Below are 20,028 nucleotides of genomic sequence, written 5' to 3' on the forward strand. Positions count from 1 at the left end.
GTTTACTGGTCATTACAATCTAGAGAAACTGAGATGGGTATCTAAAGAAATGTATGTGTAACTTAGATGCTTAACTCGCTAAAAATGTATGAACGGTATTTCAAGCTCATGATGCAGTCAAAACATTTCTTGAAGATGCACAAGTATATGATTGTACAGTTCAATATTCAACTCACCGAAAATCCTTTCATTGAATTTGGTTTTCCATGTTTTAACAAAAACCATACATTTATCTACGGAAACAATTAGTTCTTTATGTATTTTTTCGAAATACCCGCATTTCTAAGTTTAAGGCAAGCTGTACATTATAACGCACATATGAGCTTATTCTAAATCATCAGCAAACTATACTAGCTCAGGCAGCAAAACTCAGAAAGATCGTAGTTAACTTATCAGTTTTAAGCTTGATTGATGAGATCAATATTTGTAGTACACACGATGCCAAAGATACGATTAATATTTCATTAGAATCAGAGGATAATTATTGTCACCTAATTTGAGTCACGGGTAATAATCAAATGATCATAGAGTCATCCTGGGTAATTCATGCTTTCTATTGTATGTCGAACCCTTTAGCTTGCGTGACAGTCTTCTGGATCATACCTTACCGTGAATATAGTCAAAATGTACTGTTTTTGTTTAAATTCTCCAATAGCGTAAAATTGTCATAACATCTATGTGAATATATTCAAAAATGCCGTCCTCAAATCAGTTTCAAATTTCAACGATTCTTGCTGAATTAGGGTGGAATGAAGCCCACGCCATTCCCGTCGCAAATGAAGAAAACCAAAAGCTCATAACAAAGGTACGCGAACGTTGTTGTTTTTTCGTTCATCGGTGAATATTTATCCAACGATATACTAATTTTTTTGCCTTAAAATGCACTGCAGTGGTTTTGCTGAAATTTGCTTGGGAATTAATTAGAAAAAAACTGCGTGTATGATAAAGGTGATAACAAGACAAAGGAATGCTTGTTACCGATGTAGTGCTAGGACACTATCTAGCTAAACAAAACAAAACTTTTCTCACGACAAATAAAATTTATTCTGCTTTAATTACTTTTTCAACTGAGATGTAGATTTGTTATGAATAAGTGCTCTGCATCACCACTTTACATTAACTGGCATAAGGAAAACAGTAAATTAGGACTATCAGTTATTATACAAAGTAAACAACAAGACTAACAGGATGGAGAAGACTACTTTCATTTCAAGATCTCACATTAGCCTTAAAAAGCTTAGAACCACAGAAAGTAACGCAGCTGAAGGAGGTTTTACACATGTTAGTGAATTTCAGTTGTATGTTCGCATTCTCGCTAAAGTGAGAAACAATGATATAGTATAATTTCGTTTCACTCTCCAAATCTTGTTGTTCACAACCTGAGAGATGGTTATGTTTATATAATTTATGTTAATTAAATTTGAAAATCCTAGTCATCAGTCTTAAAACCCATCATCTTTGATTCTTTGTTAGCTAAGTTACTATGTTTGTAGTCCGTATTCCCTGATATTCTGAATAGTTAAATGCCGTAGTGTACATTATATACCTAAATTCTGCAAATAGGCATTTTGGCATTGTCATATTCTTATATTCTACTGCTCCCTGGGACCCAGTCGACATGCAACCAGTTTAGCAGTCTCTAAATTTTTGTAGATTATATCAAGCACTTTGTTGACGTGTAAAGGATTCTTCAAAAAGCATTTCGGTCTTCTTTATGGTTTGTGTTGTTTACCGCATAGGTTTAGGTAAAACGTTTGAGGGAAAATACAGCATGTAGATTAAAGAGTGCTGAAACAGACAGTTCAGGACAATATCTTCAGTATTATCACAATCGACTTTACGTTTAGTAACGTTATGCAGTATTGGAATGTAAAGTAACATGGTGGCGCCAAAATGGATGACAATTCTAATACTTAAAGGTGCAAATCGTGTATAACAGTGTGATATACCCTTAATTTCTTTTCAAGCTGTAATACAGTTTAAGGGTTATTGCAATGACGAGAAAGAAACAAGTACCATCTTTCCGAAAACCTTTAAAAATTTATGTTGACCCCATTTATCTCTCAAAAACGTTTGTCGTTTTCCCTGAGTCTATATCCGTTGGTTTTAACCATTGCATAATTGTGAGCCTCCTTATCGTGGTAAGGAATTCTGAATCTTTGTCTACTGTCCGAATACTGTCCAAGGCAAAAGTGTTTGTAAGTGACAGCAAGTTAAATATTTCGATATTACTAAATTCATTACATATTTTTTGAGTGAACCATAAAAATGTGGTACATATATAATATAAGTGTAGGTTGTTAAACACTCACAGAATATTTGGGAGAATTAGTCCCTTTAATAAACTTTGATAATGTAATGATAAGCCAAAGGTTATGAGAATTATGTAATATATGTGCGGTTATCACATTTTTTGTGTACTTTGTTTTTCTTTGTTACGACTTACCGCTAATCTGTGTAGTTGACCCTTTAGTTTTCATATGAAAATATCCCAACAAGTATATTACGTGTGATCAGTTTGTTCAAAATGTATTGCGCAAATACATCACATGATTCTAAGTGCCTTCTTCTTCTCATTGCATTATTGAAATCCACAAAAGAGTCGAAATTGCAGAATTTTCGTTATGATAATCAGAGATGATTAAACTTGGCCACTATATGTTTGACAAATAAAGTAAGTATTATAACTTGTGCCCTGTGTCCTCTTAATGTGTAACGTAATGATACCGCCAGTTAGAGAACAGTGAGTTACCGACCGGACCAATGACGCATGAAACCTATACCAGAAGTCTAGAGTCTTTATCGGTCCTGCTTCCCGACTAGCCCAGCCTGTTAAGTCCAGAACACCTTTTCTTAAACTTTACTTCAAACATACTGGGTTTATATACAAACCAAACGGACTACATCGTACCAATAAAATATGAAACAACATTTGTACAAGATTTAGCCAAAAGTGTCTGTGAATGTGGGAGATAGTAATTGATAGACTGGGTATAACTCAAGAATAGTAAATCGTATGATAATAGTTCATATGTCAAAACAAAGCTCATAATAAGAGGGACACAAATATGAATAGTTTAGTTACTTAACAATTATACGATAAAAGTGTACGTATCGTATTGGTTTATAAGTAGATTCCAACAGTTATCATTCATTATTCTCATAGGGATATAACAGCAGGATAATTATAAATATGGGGTGTACAAATATTTAGCTCTACCAAGTTTTAACAGGAATGTTTGCAAACTAATATGACGCTTGTGTGACACCTTCCTTTCATTAATCTAAATGTTTAGGTTTAAAATATTTAAGTCAAACAATCACTCCATTAGCCTTATTATGTCAAATATACATTATCATTTGAAATCTACTGAAATTTATCAATAGTGCTAATTGTCAAAGACTAAAATAAAAAAGGTACTTTCTAGTCCTTAGAGTTTTCATAGGCAATTACAAACACTTACTTTATAATCAAAAATTGATAGCGGCTAGCAGTAGAATCAAGTTTTACACACGTTTCATCCTATTTAAAACTCATCAGCTGGATGTACCTGTATCCTGGAGTGAACATCAACTCCATGCGTCCTGAATCTCACTGCTAGTCACTATCCATTTTTTTTGTACTTATAAAGCTTGTGACTTAATGCATTATCAAGGCAATCCATACAGGATGCACATATGCCATTACCAAGTGAATTTTTAGTTTCTGATAAATGTCTTGGACACTTATATCTTGTTGTTGTGTTGTGTTTTTCTCTTTTTTTTTGAATCACAGCTTGAAGAATTACAAAATCAATTGTTTCAACGAAATAATCAATTAGATATTGAACAATCCAAAGTTAAACAATTAAAAAATCATATGAAAAATGTCCAACAAGAAATAACCTATACGAATACATTATGTAATTTACGTGATAAAGAAATTAATGAAGAATTACATCAAATTAAATTAATTGAACGTGAATATGAACGCTTAATACAAGAGAATAAAAAAATTTCACAAATCAATAATGAGATTATTGAGAAGAAAAGTTTTTTAGAGGTTTGTCTTTTAATTTGTAATAAGTGATTATGTAATTGATGATTTCAATGCATGAGATTACTTAGTACTGAGTATCCATGATCCTTTGATTGGAATAACTATAGATTTTATGTGAATGTGTATATGAATGGTGCGAATTGTCCACCAGTGTGCTTGGTACCTGTGTGGTTGCACCACAAGATTGAGCTGTACTATTCAGGTTGTAGCGTCAAAACCTATACGGTGTCTAGTTTCCCTGCTAAACGGGTTCGAAATGTACTGCTCGGTTTATAAAATGTAAGTCTGGGTGGTGTCTGGCTCTCCTGTTAAACGGGGTTGAGCTGTACTATTTGAGTTGTCACATGAAAGTCTGGATGGTGTCTGGTTCTCCTGAAAACCAATGTAAAATTACTCTGGCCCACAAGGGTATATTATACAATTTATATCCATGATCTTGCTGGTGTAAGTTAAACATTAACATGCTGGCTTAGTGGTTTAAAGGTTAAGCGTTTGCGAGCGAGACTGAAATTCATGGTTTCGAGTCTCAAGTGTGAGGTTGTGGATACACACTGTTAAAGAGTCCTATACTAGGATGAAACGGCCATCCAGTGTTTCCAGGTTTTCCATGGTGGTCTAGATTTAATCAACTCATGCAATCAACTATTAAATTGCTACAATCTTCAGAAAAATCCTTTCTGATAACAATCATCATGTGCCCACTAGTGAGTGACTTCAAAAGGTATTTACTGGAGTTCTAATGAGAAGCCGTAACCAGTGGAGTCCAACCTTATCTGTTGTGAGGTGCTAACTCACTGAAGACAATGGGTAACGGTAGCGTAATGCTGAGGAGTCCCATTCTAGGACGAAGCAGCTGTCTAATGCCTTCACGTTTCCCATGGTAATCGAGCTTTATTCGACTCATAAATTCAACTATTACTAAAATCTCCACAAAACTCCCTATCTGTTAATTAGTTAGTTGATGTTTGCTATTAAAAAACATTAGTAACTTCTGAACTATTGATAAATAGAAAGTTAATGTTAGTTCTTACTTCAATTAATGTAAACTCATGGTAAACATTCTATTCAGCTTATCATTCTCTGAATTTCATCAGTGCAGATTGTGATAGAAATATGATTGATTTTAATTTATGAATGTTTATCAACCACACAAAATTATTGACTAAATTAGTGACACTTTGAAGCAATTCATTAGTGAACAAAGGATAACTAGTCTTAACTGACATCATCTGTACAACAGATTTCTAATCAAACATGTTGATTGATTTCAATAATTGAAATGATTAGTCAGTTGAAGCTAGAGCATCATGGAAAACGTGAAATCACTAGACGCCCGTTTCGTCCCAGTATGGGACTTCTCAGCACTGCACATCCACGATCTTACTGTTAATCAACACAAGATACCTCGGAACGACACTGGAGTCCGTAGCTAAGCAAAGAGTAGATTGATGTCTAAAGCTTAGGGTGCTGGATTCGATTTTTAACGGAATCACCAATACAGATGATGATACATTCAGCTAACCAGTCCTAAACGGGGCGAAGTGCTCATACAGGATTTCTGTACCGGCTAATATCCATCCTTGAAAATAATTTTTAAAGCTTTTCGTTAAAACATGGAATGAGTTCAGATTGACAACAATATCATAATGAGTCAAGGCAACATTGAGCCATTCCCATAATTGAAAAAAAACTTCAACTATGTAAATTGCAGAAGTTTTGACAAACTCAAACTGGTTATGCCTCAACTTTTATGATTTGAATATCCTGTTATCCTTAACTATAACACCATGAGAAGCAGTGAGCTTACCAAAAAATATATTACATAAGGTTTGTTAGCTTTTTTTTACAGAAATGCTTCCAATGAAACTGATATAAGTTAACAAGTAGTGTTCTGGCGTGGCAGCGTTGAATCGACCAGCTGCTGGGCGAACATCGAACTGAGATAGCCCGGTAGGTCGATGGAGCTATGAAGATCAGCTCTTTGCAAACTCGACATTTTCATAGAGAAAGTGACACAGACTGCGAAAAACAAGTAGCACAGCGAGCAGAATCACTGCAAGAATGACTGTTTAAAGCAGGAGATGAATGCAGTGTGTGCTACAGATATAAACAGTGGGCACCACCAATCAAAAGTTGAATGTCTAGCGGCAGAAGGTTGGGAAAATCGAAGTTGAGAGAATGAGAACAGTAAATGATTGGTACGGAAACGAAAAAATAACAAAGTCCTCGCCCCTGTTCTTGTTCACTACAATAGTAACTGTTATATATTTTCCAGTGCAAACTTGTAATTAGCATTTATGACTCAATAAAATATGATTTAAAGATCATATAAAGTGTCTAAATTAAAAACCAGCATTTAAGAAGAGTTAATCCAACCTTGATCATTTTCACTGTATTATTTGAGAGACCTTACATGACAATGTACTTTACCGTTAGATTAATAAGAACAGCTCATCTCATTCTTTACCTATTATAACTTCAAGTTAGTCATAAGTGTATATCTGTTAGGTCTATCGAAGCGTCTTAATCACTTGATGGAGATACGCGCAAAATCAAAGTTCACAAAGCAAACGATTTGTCGTAAATAGCATTTCTTTATTGAACAATATACAAACATTAGTTACATACCTCAACTTATGAGATGTCTGTGGTGTTTACCAGGTCATTATTGTCTGAAATAAAAAGGCTCCGACAGTGTAACATGACAGCTGTTGGTTGTATCTAAACTTGAGAACGGTTTTCTTAATAGACAAAAACCGAACTAAGAGCAAGCAATATGAAAACTATTGCATTTGATGTCCCAGAGTGAAAATCAACTCTGAAATTCAGGGAAATCCAGTTGACGAGTCCCAAATAGGACGAAACGCGCGTCCTGGATTCCGCTGCTAGCCACTATCCATCATTGTTTACAAAATGCTTGTGAATTAAGGCAATATCGATGCAATACGCACAGTATACACATATGCCAATAACAGACTGATCAATTTCAGTTTTAAAAGCTCAATGGGAAGATACAAGCAAAACTATATCAAGTGAATTTAAATAGTCGTATATTATGGGTTTGAATATCTATTTCTATTAAATTTGTTTATCTATTTAGACTTTATTTTATCAAAAAAGGAAAGAATTAGAAAATTCTTCAGTAAATATTGATTCTGATAAAACATCATTAGAAAATCTTATGAAAACGATTGGTGAACATGATGAAGATATGAAAATTATTGAAAAATATATCAAGCAAGATAATACGAAGATTAAAGTAAGTTGAAAGAAAAAAAAGATATACTGACACTAACAACTTCTCATGTAGATATGTTGATTATAGATCCTTAGTTATTTACTTACTTACGCCTGTTACCCTTCGTGGAGGAGCATAGGTCAACCATGAGCATTCTCTACCCAACTCTTTCCTCGGCAAGCATTTCCAGTTTCTAATCATCTTTTTCATGTCTGCTTACAATTACCGACGTAGTGTGTTATTTGTTCTTCCTTTTTTTTCGTTTCCATTCAGGATTCCAAGTTAGTGCTTGTCTCGTGATGCAGTTTGACGATTTTCTCAATGTATGTCTTATCCACTTCAAACGTCTTTTCTTAATTTCGCCTTCAGCTAGAAGTTGGTTTGTTCTCTCTCATAGTAGGTTGTTGCTGATGGTATCCGGCCGATGAATGTTGAGTATCTTGTGTAGACAGCTATTTATAAATACTTGTACCTTCTTGATGGTGGTTGTTGTAGTTCTCCACGTTTCAGCTCCGTATAGTAGAACTGTTCGTATTGATGATTATTACTTTGATATTGGTTGACAGTTGTTTTGAGTACCATATGTTCTTCAATTGTAAGAATAAGCAAGGACCATAGGCATTTGAATTATGTCTTGAACTTAGCCTGTTAACCATATCATTTAAATAAATGTTCACCATGAAATACGAACATCCCAACTTGATGAATAGTTTACACCAATGATCAGTTATATAATCAACAACAACAAAAACTGAGCATTAAGCGGCTAATACATCTACCCAACTCAATTCCTAACGTGTTATTGAACTGTTGATCTTTAGATCTTAAAATATTCAGCAAATTAATTGTATAATTGAGATCATCATTTGAAATTATTACTTACCCACTCATAAATTGGTTGATGTGACTGATCATAGCTACTGATCAATTATACTGTCCTAGTTCGAATTATTCATTTTCAGTGAACAACCACGCTGTCATATGTGATCGAGTCCAGAAACTTTAGGTTTCGTTCAAAATCTTTCCAATAATTGATTCAATATTCAACAGTCGTGGATAGATAAGTATTGGAAGGCACTGAGAGAAAATTAGTTTCTATGGTCTAATTGGTTGAATTACTGATTTGTATCTTCATTTCACATGTAATAACTATAGTTTATAGCCTGATATTTTAACGAGCTATGGTCATTTACTTTTAATAAACTTAGATTGCGATTAGTAGAGTAATTCAGGAGTTTTATTTAATCCTTTTTAAGGTACAACAACTAATGTACCTACATGTATGTTCATTTTCACACTGATATTCCAACCTAGAAACGTATTACATACTATAAATAACCGTAAAGTATAAACCCTTTCGTTTAAAACAATTTTACCCGTTTAATAAATATTAGAAAGAATGAAACAGCATTAAATAATCTTTCGTGGTACTTGGAAACACTTCAGTAATCGATTGAGGACCAAATCCTGGACCTCCACAAATCACTAACATAAACGATTAAAATGCTAAAATTAATAGCAGAATTACATTTTCGAATAAAAATGTACATTATCTTTGAAAAAAAACAATTTAAATTCAACCACTTCCACAACCCGAATAAACACAATAGTTCATATAGGATGAAAATAGTTACCAAGGCGAGCTAAGAAATGTACTTAAAATATTGTGTATTATCACTTTAACTACTCACAAGTAGTGTAATTTTAAATACGCATTTTTTTCCATTTAGATTTTATTTTTGCCATATTTAATTTGGCGCTATTTTTATAATTGGAACTTTTTGTTTATCTAAAATATCTTTCTTCACTTAGGAACTTGATTTAGAATTGGAAAAATTAACAAATAAACGAAATGAATTAAAATCTAAATTAGATACAACTTATACAAATAGATTAGTTGATCAAGTGAAATTTGATAGTTTAAGTAAAGAGATCAAAGAAGCATATGCTCAAAGAGATAGTTTAATAAAACAATGGGAAAATGTAATTAATCAAATGAGACAACGTGATATTCAATTAGATCAGTTTTCTCAGGTATGTTTTCAAGTTTACATTTATTTGTCATTGTAATAAATCCTATGATGTCCAAAGATGAAAACAAACTCTTTGTCATTTTATTCAGAATATATACCTGCGTAGTATTTTACTTGAGGATTACTGACTACTAAATCTTATATTCTAAGTTTTCGGTCTATGATAAGTTTTCTTATTGAACGCTAGATTCGGTTGCTAAGCTCTTCTAGTAACCCTCAGGTTAGATGTACATAGCATTTTGAACACGAGAGAAATGGAGCGAACTATGTAAGAAACTCTTTACTCTAGAGGTTCAGTTATGTACAGAAAATATACGATTTTTATAGTATTTTAGATGTCCTTGGGCTTCCTGAAAATTCCAGAACTCTATTAAACATTACAGCAGTATAGATAATCATCCAATCAGGAGCTCGACATGTGAATTCCAATTTTCTGAATGTTTCTGGCAAAAATTCTCATCTTTAGTGTATTATCTTCGAGGTAGTTCCTAAGGCTTCGTATATTAATCACCCTGATAATTATTATTGAATAACTCTAAACGGTGAATGTATTCAGAAGGCAACATGAAGCATCAACTACAATCTTTTTATTGGACAGCACGGATCATTAAGCCACAAGCATATCAAACAAAATCGAACAGGAATAATAATGTGAAAAAGCGAATAAAGAAGTAAATTAACAATCAAACGAATTGTTAAGATTCAAATACATATCTAATATGAAGTCAAATGTTTCATTGAGCAATTTAGGCACTTAACATTTAAGCTAAAAACAGAAATGTATACGTCAGCTGTAATATTTGATCAAGCACACATATTCATACAGATCTCACAACGACACCACGATGAAACGATCGAAGAAAACTGTGAACAACTGCTACAATACATGTTATAAGTATATGTAAACTTGCGTCACAACATACGTGTACAAATTTCTAGAAATAAAACTACTTACTGAATATTATTAAGTAGTATAAAATAATACAGAAAAAAGCTGAAAGCGAAGCGAATATGGACGGAGAACATTAAACAGACTTAACATTTATTTTATTATGGAATTATTCAAAAATCAATCTATTGCTGCTTATCACTAAATCATTTAAATTTAATTGTTATAATGAATGATTTGTCTAAAGTTGCCGTTGACATAATACAAAAAACAAGTATTTAGTTTAATAAGCAAAGATGGACAGTGGTGCGTGTTTCGTCCTATTTCGGACTCATCAGCTGGATGTGCCTGTATCACAGAGTTGATGTTCACTCCACGACTCGAAGTCAGTACCGTTCGCAGGTACATCCAGCTGATGAGTTCTAAATAGGATGAAATGCGCTTCTTGATTTCTATCCATCTTTGCTTATTACCCGAGGCAGTCATCACATTATGCACATATACTAACAAAAGTCTGTTCGATTGCAGTCCAAAACAACAAATAGGAAGATATAAGCAAACAATAACCAAATTAATTCAGTAAACAGCTTTCATTGACTACATTTTTATTTGTTCTTTTCAGCGCCTTAATCAAATTAAAGTTCAAGTTTATGAACAAAAACAATTAAATAAAGAGAAATTAAATTTTCTTCATTTACAAATAGAAAATAATTCCGATGTTCAACATCATTTAAATGAAATTATTAAGAATATAACACAATGTAAAGAAGATTTACAGAATACAGAAATGAAAAGACAAGATTTTCATAGTGAGGTATTTATTTATGTTTATTATTAAGCATTTTAAATTCTGTGCCAATGTGTAACCAATTCATGAATATGTATGTTTATATAGGTGAGTGGATAATACGATGGTGTTCGAATCGAACAATATTGGGTTCGAATCCTGTAGTATATTTTGACTGTGGTATCCTGGTACATCCAGCTGACGAGTCCTAAATAAGAAGAAATGCGCATCATGAATACCACTGCTAGCCACTACCGATATTTGCATATCAAGCCTTTGAATCGGGGCATTATTGTATCAATATACACAGGATATCCATATGCTAATAAGAGACTGATCATTTAAATCATTGAAGGGAAATTTGGTTTCTGCTCATTTTGTGGTCGTTCATAACTCTAAGTTATTTGAACGTTATCGTTGATATTGTTCCTCTTTTATAAACTGGGGGCGGGGGGTGGTAATTGTTTCGACTTTATAACTAGTTTTGCTGGTAAATGGTATATATCTAGACATATTGAAAACTGTTATTGTTTATAAGTGAAGTAAGCTCGAGAAACTGATTGTTAGTGACATTGTATGTATTGCATTTATCATAATTATTAGGTTTATACACTCAATGTACGGAATATAAACACTATCAAAATCTATAACCATACATGGAATAGGTTTATATGTCACATACAAGTTAGATATCCTTGTGTTTTATTAGTAAAATTCATATACCATACATTAAATAGTTGGGATAGATCCTAAATATCATGTTATTCAGTCATCAGGTCTAGATCAGGACCAAAAAATAGTAAATGAGGATCTATGATATCCTTTAAATCAACATCAAATGTAAGTAACTTCATGAATTTCATACCTCTCTCACTAAGTTTCTGGGATATTAATGAATGCTACTTAATAATTATAAGTAGTATGAGTTATATTCAATCATTTCTAGGTGGCAGTGACTCAAATTCCTAAGTTCATATCTCTTTTTTCGATATCTTTTCTGATTCATCTATCTATAATTTATTGATTTTCCTTCTCTTAGTTCGATTTGCTCTGTCATGCTTCTACCTGATACTCATGATATTTTGAGCGATTATCTTTATTACCGTAACACAAAGGCTTACTTACTTGATCGCATTGTAGAAAGTCGGTCCTTGCTTTGCTAATCCTCGCCTTCGTGTAGTATTTGAGGATCTTGCTTTTTCCTTTGTGTATATTGAGACCTACTGCTGCTTCACTAGTTTTTTCATCTGCATTTGTTAGTGTGTATGGGATAGAGGGGCCAGGTCATCTGTAAAGTACAAATCTTTTAATTGATTCAGAGCTATTCATCGCATTCCGTGCTTCGCTTGAGATGTGGAGGCCTTCATAATCCGTTCAATCACCAGAAGAAAGAGAACGGTGGAAAGTAAGCACCCTTGTCCAACATCGGTCCTCACTTGGAATGCGTCCAAAACATAGAACCTAACATTTTTTAGTCTAGTTTGATATTCTTACTTGAAACAATCGCCTCGTATTTTCCAAATTACTAGTGGTAACACACTCTTTAGACTTTCTTACCACCAACTTACAGTCAACTAGTTGTATAGAATGTAGTACAGATGTTTCTTACATTATTAAATGAACTGAACCATTGATGAGCGATATTCTTAAACGAGTGCGAATACTGTATAGATACAACAACCAGTTTGGTTTACTGATTCCAATCAAATGAATCATTAGAAATGCAATAAAACACTCTTATATTCAAATCTATATTATATTATTATTATTCAAACATATAAACACTGGTACAAGGACGCACCAAATACATATGCGCCACACAAGTCTCTTGATTTGTGTGAAGGCTGGGAAACTGCCCCAGTGATCAGACCGAAGCAGGTAAATTTCATAGGGGGCTACACCCCGAGCCTTTGACCTACAGGTCTAATCCAAAAGGCAATGGAGCAACGTCAGGAGATGAAATTGCATGTTAGTCGGTGACCAATAATTGGTTCATACACCATTTGTTCCTTCAGGATTCTGGAGCTCATATGCACCACTGGTTTTGAATAAGGGTTTTTCAACTCCCCTTAATGAATCCTCTATATCCACCAACTCGGTTAAACCGCCAGACATTTACTTTTCGTCCTCCCACCGATTACCACGACGTGCAATGCTAACCGGTGTTCAGGATGGTTGGAAGAAAGTTAGGGGCGGCCAAACCAAAACGTGGCATCAGTGCTTGAAGACACTAACTTCTGGTCTGAGCCATGTTGGTAGATGCACACTAGTTGGTTGGGGTCCGCGTGACTATCGTAACCAATGGTTGGAGACTCTTGGTGACATGGCTCAGAATCGATCACAATGGCGTCGGTGTATACACTCTCTGTCTTCCCTTAAACTAAGAGATTAAAATAACTTCATATCTTTCTTTCTACGAACCAATTCTTTCTTCTTGTACTATATCTCTATATGCAATCTTTCTCTTATATATTACCACCTTTGACCCAACCACTGCTATGAATCCGGTGTTCATCTTGTTGTGCTGATGCAGTATGGCAACCTGGACCGATGCACACATGTGCCTGGTCCTACGTTGTAGCTGACTGACTGACTGACTGACTGATTGACTGAATAATGCCACGATAAGGTAGCGAGTATGAATTCCCTGGTAGTAGTTGTATGCGCATGGCCTCTTCACCCTCTCCCTTGTATAGGACATTTTTTAAGCAATCTTCATCATTAATGGATGGAATTTCTTTTTCTTTTTATATGAATCGACGAATATTGAATTTGAACAGATTGTTTCTTTCTTTCTTTATTTATTTCTTATATTTAGTTAGAAGCATTAAAACGTACTGTGGATAAAGCTGTAATTGACTTAGAAGCCGCTAGAGCATTGAGTTCACAATTAAAAAAAGAAAAAGAAAAGAAATTACAAAAGTAAGTATGAATGTATAGATTTGCACAAGTAGGTGGCTATCAGGATTCAGTAGCTAGGTGGATAAAGTGATAGTATACATCCAACTGATGAGTTCATAATAAGACGAAACGCTTTTCTTAGATTCCACTGCTAGCCACCATTCATCTTTGCTTAGTTTATTTACAGGAATCATTTGATACAACTAGTTGTAATGAAAAATTTAATACTCAAAAGAATACAGTGAATAATATTCTATGGTTTAAGACTATTGTTAAATGTTTTCAATGGCTAGAATATAATTTATGGACGGCCTTTGAGCAACGCTAAAATGATCTTGGAATGTTCACTTAGTTACTAGGGTTAAATGATAGTTATGGATTAGTATTAGAATTGATGATTAGGGGTTAAGAATTAGATTTAGGGTTGACATTATGAACTGACATCCATTAAAATGTCAAAACACTATTTAACCAAATGAGTGAATGGATTTCGCACCAAAATCCAAGATCTATTATTTTAGGTGGGATTGAATCGTTCATCAATTATAATCTCACCGTCAAATTAGAAACCACTTGTGATGTGTATTACCGATGACTACAGATATAAGTAGTAGTATGTATCATCAATTGAAAGTGAAATGTCTGGAGGTAGAAAGTCAAGACGATTTAAGAAAAGAGAAAAAGAACAGAAATTGATCCATATGGATATGAAGGGACAGTGAAGTCTAAGACGATTGATTGACATTTTACAAGACATTCTGTAATTTTGTACTTGAATGCATTCGATTGTCCTTACTTGTGTTCTTGTTCACTACTCTATATCATCTTGCTCCTCTTAACTTAACTATAAGTGGTCATATTACCATATGCCTAACTTTAGGATTAAGAAGTTGTTGTTTCAACCATTTGTTAGCGATTTTATAAAGATACCGAGCACAAAAAATATTTGGAACATACTCTATCACAATGTATTGTTGAAACACTTCATTGATCATATTATCCAAATGTTTAATACCCAAACATTCTGTTGTGATGTAAAGTGTACAAAAATCTGAAGCTGACACACCGTATGCTACGCACTATTCCCCCCCCCACCCAAACTGACTACTTGAGCGAGAGTACAACAGTGAGTGAAAATGTGTTTTTGGACTACCGAATGAAATACACAAATACTCATTCATATAAATATACCACTATAATCCTTAGGAAATTAACCCATTGACCCTAATGAAATACACTTGACCTATGGGTCACTTCTCATTACCATCAACTGATCTTTTGTTACCTCCGAAAGACTCTTTATATCAGCTTCTCTTATTCAAAACCACTTAATTATATTTCCATAGCTGTAATCTATTACTTAATATTGCATTTATAAAAAGTACTTACTTACTTACACCTGTTACTCCCAATGGAGCATAGATCGCCGACCAACATTCTCCAATCCATTCTATCTTAGGCCTTTCTTTCTATTTCTATCTAATTGTTGTTCATTTATATTTGTTGGGATTTATCAAAAAGCGGTTATCTAGACGAGTGAAATACGGAGCATTAGAAGTCATTGCAAAGACACTTCATTACAATGTAACAATATGATAATATTTGCTTTGGTAAGACAAAGTGTACCCTCTTAATGTTATTTCCGTCACAGTGACTCTGATAGGAATAAAATGAGTAAAGCTCAGTTAATTAAGATTAGTAATCTAGAAGACAATTAAAATAAAAAAAACATGATTACGTAACTAATTAAAAGAAAGAGATGGACAAATTTTCATCATATAGTTGAAGAATATTTATCACCAAGGTAAAGAAAGATTAAAAATCGTCTCTTTTTGAACACCAAAAGCAATAGGTTCAGAAAACTTCAGAAGACTAGGGCTTGACTGTTTATTAACCACTTTGAAAGATTTCAAGATATCGATCTAATGTTCTGTATTCAAAGATTTTTAGTAATTACTTACTCATTCACTTACGTCTGTTACTCCTTATGGACTAAAGGTCATCGACTAACAGTCTCTAACCCACTCTAACTTCTGCCTTCCTTTCCAGTTCTATCCAATTGTTGTTTATTTTTCTCATATTTGTCTCCATTTCTCGGCGTAATATGTTCTTTGACCTTCCTCTTCTCCCCAAACCTTAAGGATTCCAATTAAGAGCTTACTTTGTGACATAGTTGAGTACTTTTCTCAATGTGTGTATCCTATTCACTTTCAGTGTTTCTTCTTGATTTCTTCCTCTTCTGGAATTTGATTTATTCTTCCCTACAGTAGGTTATTATTGATATATTTATTTTTGATTGAGATCATGAACCGATTGATATTAGACTACCACTGAAAACCTGGAAGCACTGGACGGCTGTTTCGTCCTAGTATGATGAACCTAGGGCCTTTGAATCTCGCAAGGGGGCGGTATCGTGGGTGCGCACTGCTGAGGAGTCCCACAATAGGACGAAACGGCCATCCAGTGCTTTCAGGTTCCTGATGGTGGTCTAACATCAATCGATTCTATTATATATATATATATATATCAATGATTCATTTCCATTTGTTTTAATAATAGTCTTGAAAAACTTAAAGAATCTATTGAGAATTCAATGAAACAATTATCTTATGTCACTGAATGTAAATTAACCGTTGAACAATATGCTAATGAAGCTGATAAACAATTATCATTACAAGAATTGAATCATGAATTATATTGTAAACAATTAAATAAATTACGGGATGATAAATTTAAAGTTAATCAGGTAAGATTATGTCATAGATTGAATAAGGAGGGGGGGGGGTTATATTATTCTGGTTTTATAACTATTAGATATCTTCCTTAGTGTATTATCTATCACTAAGTGGGTGACCAAGGTCACGCATGTCAAATGTTTCTTAGTGCAAAATTGAAATCTATCGACTTAGTTGTAATGGGATTACTTGTCTAGGTGATTCGATATTGTGTACACTATGTTGAGATAAGATGATGGTTGGTGGTGGTTGATAGGAAACGTTGGACAGTGGTTTCATGCTATTTGACACTTGTCAACAAGGTGTACTAGTAATGTTGAGGTGCTCGATACTTCTTGACGGATATGATCTGATTTCATCCAGTTTTACAATCAGAGATGTTACCACTGAGCTATCCGGGCTGGATAGGATATGCTTTACAAAAATCATCAGATTACATCATGAGGCAATGTTGAAGGGAAACGGAAAAGTGTAAGGCTGAAGAACACATTGCCTTGAGGATTTGAAGCAGACATGGAAAGGATGAATAGAAACCGGAAACAACTAGAAAGGATTGTCCAGGATAAAGTTGGGTGGCGAATGCTAGTGAATTGTTAATTAACAAAAATACATATATTCACGTTCCCCTTATTATAGGCTTTATTTTGACCTATAGACTATTATGATATGATTTACCTTTCGTGAGTTATGCTTGGTCTATTCATTACACTCTCCCACATTCACAGACACTTTGGGTCAGATCTTTTACAAATGTTGTTTCCTATTTTTTTTGGTCTGTTTGGTTTGTATATAAACCCAGTATGTTTGAAATACATGATTCTCATAATGGAAGTTGTAACTGGCGTTCTGGACTCAACAGGCAAAACTAGGCAGGGAAAAGGATTGGTAAAGACTTTAAACTGCCCAACTATCGACTGCCTCGACGAACGATGTTTCATGGTGTAGGAGTAGGTTGGAAGAAAGCACAAATCCATGAAGGTACTGACAAGTGGACTGAACCATGTTGGTAGGTGTAGACTACCTGTTTGGGATCCCTAAGATGATAGCAACTGATGGTTAGAGACCTTGAATGACACATGGCTCAAAATCGTTTGCAATGGCGCAGGTGATCTCCCAAATTCTAATCATCTGGATTCTTCATGTCCCTTTCTTTTTTCTTTTTCCCCATCCATTTCACTGGATTATACCCATTGAATAACAACTTCAAACCCTAATGTTTGCGATTACTCCTTATACTCTCACTATCTCTATCACTATGGGGTTTGAATCGACGATTGTATCTCTGTGCCATTGTGCCATAGCAACTCGAACTGATATATGTACATACGAAGTTCTATGTTGTTACTGACTTACTGACTGAGTAGTGGTCAGTATCACATATGTCAGCTCCTTCTTAGTGCAGATCGAATCCTATCGACTAATTTACAATGTAGCCACTAGCCTAGGTGATTCGACATTGCGTGTACTATGTTGAGATAAGATGTTGATTGGACGTAGTCAAGTTTTATGCTACTTGGTGCTTGTGAGCAAGGTAACGTCTTTAACTGTAACGCTGGATGAAACAGGATCGAATCTGCCAGGGAGTATCAGTTTCTTCATGGTTATCGATACACTTTGCTGACAAATACCAGGGTTTTCTGTACACTACTTCCAACCCCTATCTTCAAGAGAATTGAAAGTAAAGAAGTCTTGATTATAAATCTAAAGGAAGCAGTAGGTTGAACCAGAGATTATGAGAATATCCATTTGAACTATTTAAGTTTGGTTATATTCAAACTTGTTTCAACCTATCTCTTTACTAGCCATTATTACAAGACAAGAAGCATGTGTAATAAACTTCTTTATTATATTTTTAGTTATTTATAGAAAGATTCTACATCCTAGTAACTAATTATTTTAATTGATGAATTATTAAGTCAATTAAAGCTATACCTACCTGAAAGCTATTTCGTGGATTAATTGAAGTTAGACACTAACATTGTTGTATGCGGGCTCAGTGGTCTAGAGATTAGACTTTCGTACTCCAGACTACAAGTATGTTCGAGTCCTGCATGCAAGATCATGGATGCACACGGCTGAGAAATCCCACATTAGGACGAAATATCCGTCCAATACTTTCAAGTTTCCCATGATAGTCTAACTTCAATTGATTCATCAACTCATCTCCTACATTACTATCATTTCCTTAAAACCCTTCTCTGACTATAATTCATTTCTTTGATGTATATATTGATTTATACTACAATCTAATGCCTTCTTATTAGAAATATGAAGAACTTATTCATGAAGAGAAATTATTAAAACAATCCATATCAGGCAATGAAACAACGAAAAGAAATTTAATGATGAAAATTGAAATGTTAGATGCACAATTATTAAAACAACAAGAAGTTTTATATCGTCAGGTTAGCTACTTTATTTTGATTATAATTTCATTTCTATTGTTTGTATATAAGATCATGTCTAGTGGTTAAGTGCTCACGCGCGAAACCATTAGGTCCTGGGTTCGAATCTCGCAGGAGGGCGAGGTCGTGTATGCGCACTGCTGAGGAGTCCCACAATAGGACGAAACAGCCGTCCAGTGCTTCCAAGTTTTCCATGGTGGTCTAGCTCCGACTGATTCATGATCCTAACCATTGAAATAACTATAATATCCACAAAACCCATCTGACAAAGGTTATGTAAACAATAGACAACTTTTAGTATTATATATATGCCTCCCCCAAATGCTCTGGTACGGCTGAGAGTTGAATGAGTCGTCTCTCTCTCTATCTCTCTCGAAATGCTCTCACATGGCTACATGATACAATCACTGCTAGGGAAGTCCTACACACTGCCTTCTCCTAACAGGGGTGTTATTTACGGAATTGAGAAGAAGAAAAGCGAATGTCCGACGCTTTTATTCGGGTTGATGAACACGGAGAATCCACATAAGAGAGTTAGAAAACAATGATTCCAAACCAATGGTGCACATGAGCTTCAGGATTCTGAAGGTACAAATGGTATGTGAACTAATTATTGGTGACCATCTACTATGTGACTGTATCCCCTTATATTGCTCTACTGCCTTATGGATAATAATTGGTGATCACTCAATATGTTCTCGTCATGATCGATCAAGGAATAAGAAATGGGAAACTTGTTGAAATACTTTGTACTAGGAATTCTATATTGTAGCAAGACTATAATATTGAATAAAGCTAATAATAATGGTAGATCATTATCTTTCGTCAATCAATTGAAGTATCTCTTCTTATAACTTATTTCTCCTATCAATTTTGATGTATTGTTAAGCATTATTGTAATGCTGTTATATAGTTGTTCTTCTTGTATCCAATATCTACGTATAAAAGTATTCATATTTATCAGAAAGGGGGTTTTGCAAAGGTTGTATTGATTTAATAGT

The 20,028-nt window shown here is 34.2% G+C and overlaps 1 protein-coding gene across 1 annotated transcript in view; it reads left to right on the plus strand.

Moving 5' to 3' along the window:
- Positions 1 to 694: 694 nt before the first annotated feature.
- Positions 695 to 20,028, plus strand: part of CCDC39_2 (Coiled-coil domain-containing protein 39) — a gene marked incomplete at both ends in the record, with an annotated part of 44,522 nt that continues 25,188 nt past the window's right edge. The window contains 8 exons of the mRNA XM_051219256.1: positions 695 to 805; positions 3,776 to 4,042; positions 7,140 to 7,298; positions 9,090 to 9,311; positions 10,822 to 11,013; positions 13,805 to 13,908; positions 16,447 to 16,633; positions 18,887 to 19,027. Of these exons, the coding sequence (XP_051068525.1) occupies positions 695 to 805; positions 3,776 to 4,042; positions 7,140 to 7,298; positions 9,090 to 9,311; positions 10,822 to 11,013; positions 13,805 to 13,908; positions 16,447 to 16,633; positions 18,887 to 19,027 (1,383 nt within the window). The remainder of the gene's footprint in view (positions 806 to 3,775; positions 4,043 to 7,139; positions 7,299 to 9,089; positions 9,312 to 10,821; positions 11,014 to 13,804; positions 13,909 to 16,446; positions 16,634 to 18,886; positions 19,028 to 20,028) is intronic.

Source organism: Schistosoma haematobium, chromosome 2 (genome assembly GCF_000699445.3).
Source record: "Schistosoma haematobium chromosome 2, whole genome shotgun sequence".
Taxonomy (NCBI): domain Eukaryota; kingdom Metazoa; phylum Platyhelminthes; class Trematoda; order Strigeidida; family Schistosomatidae; genus Schistosoma; species Schistosoma haematobium.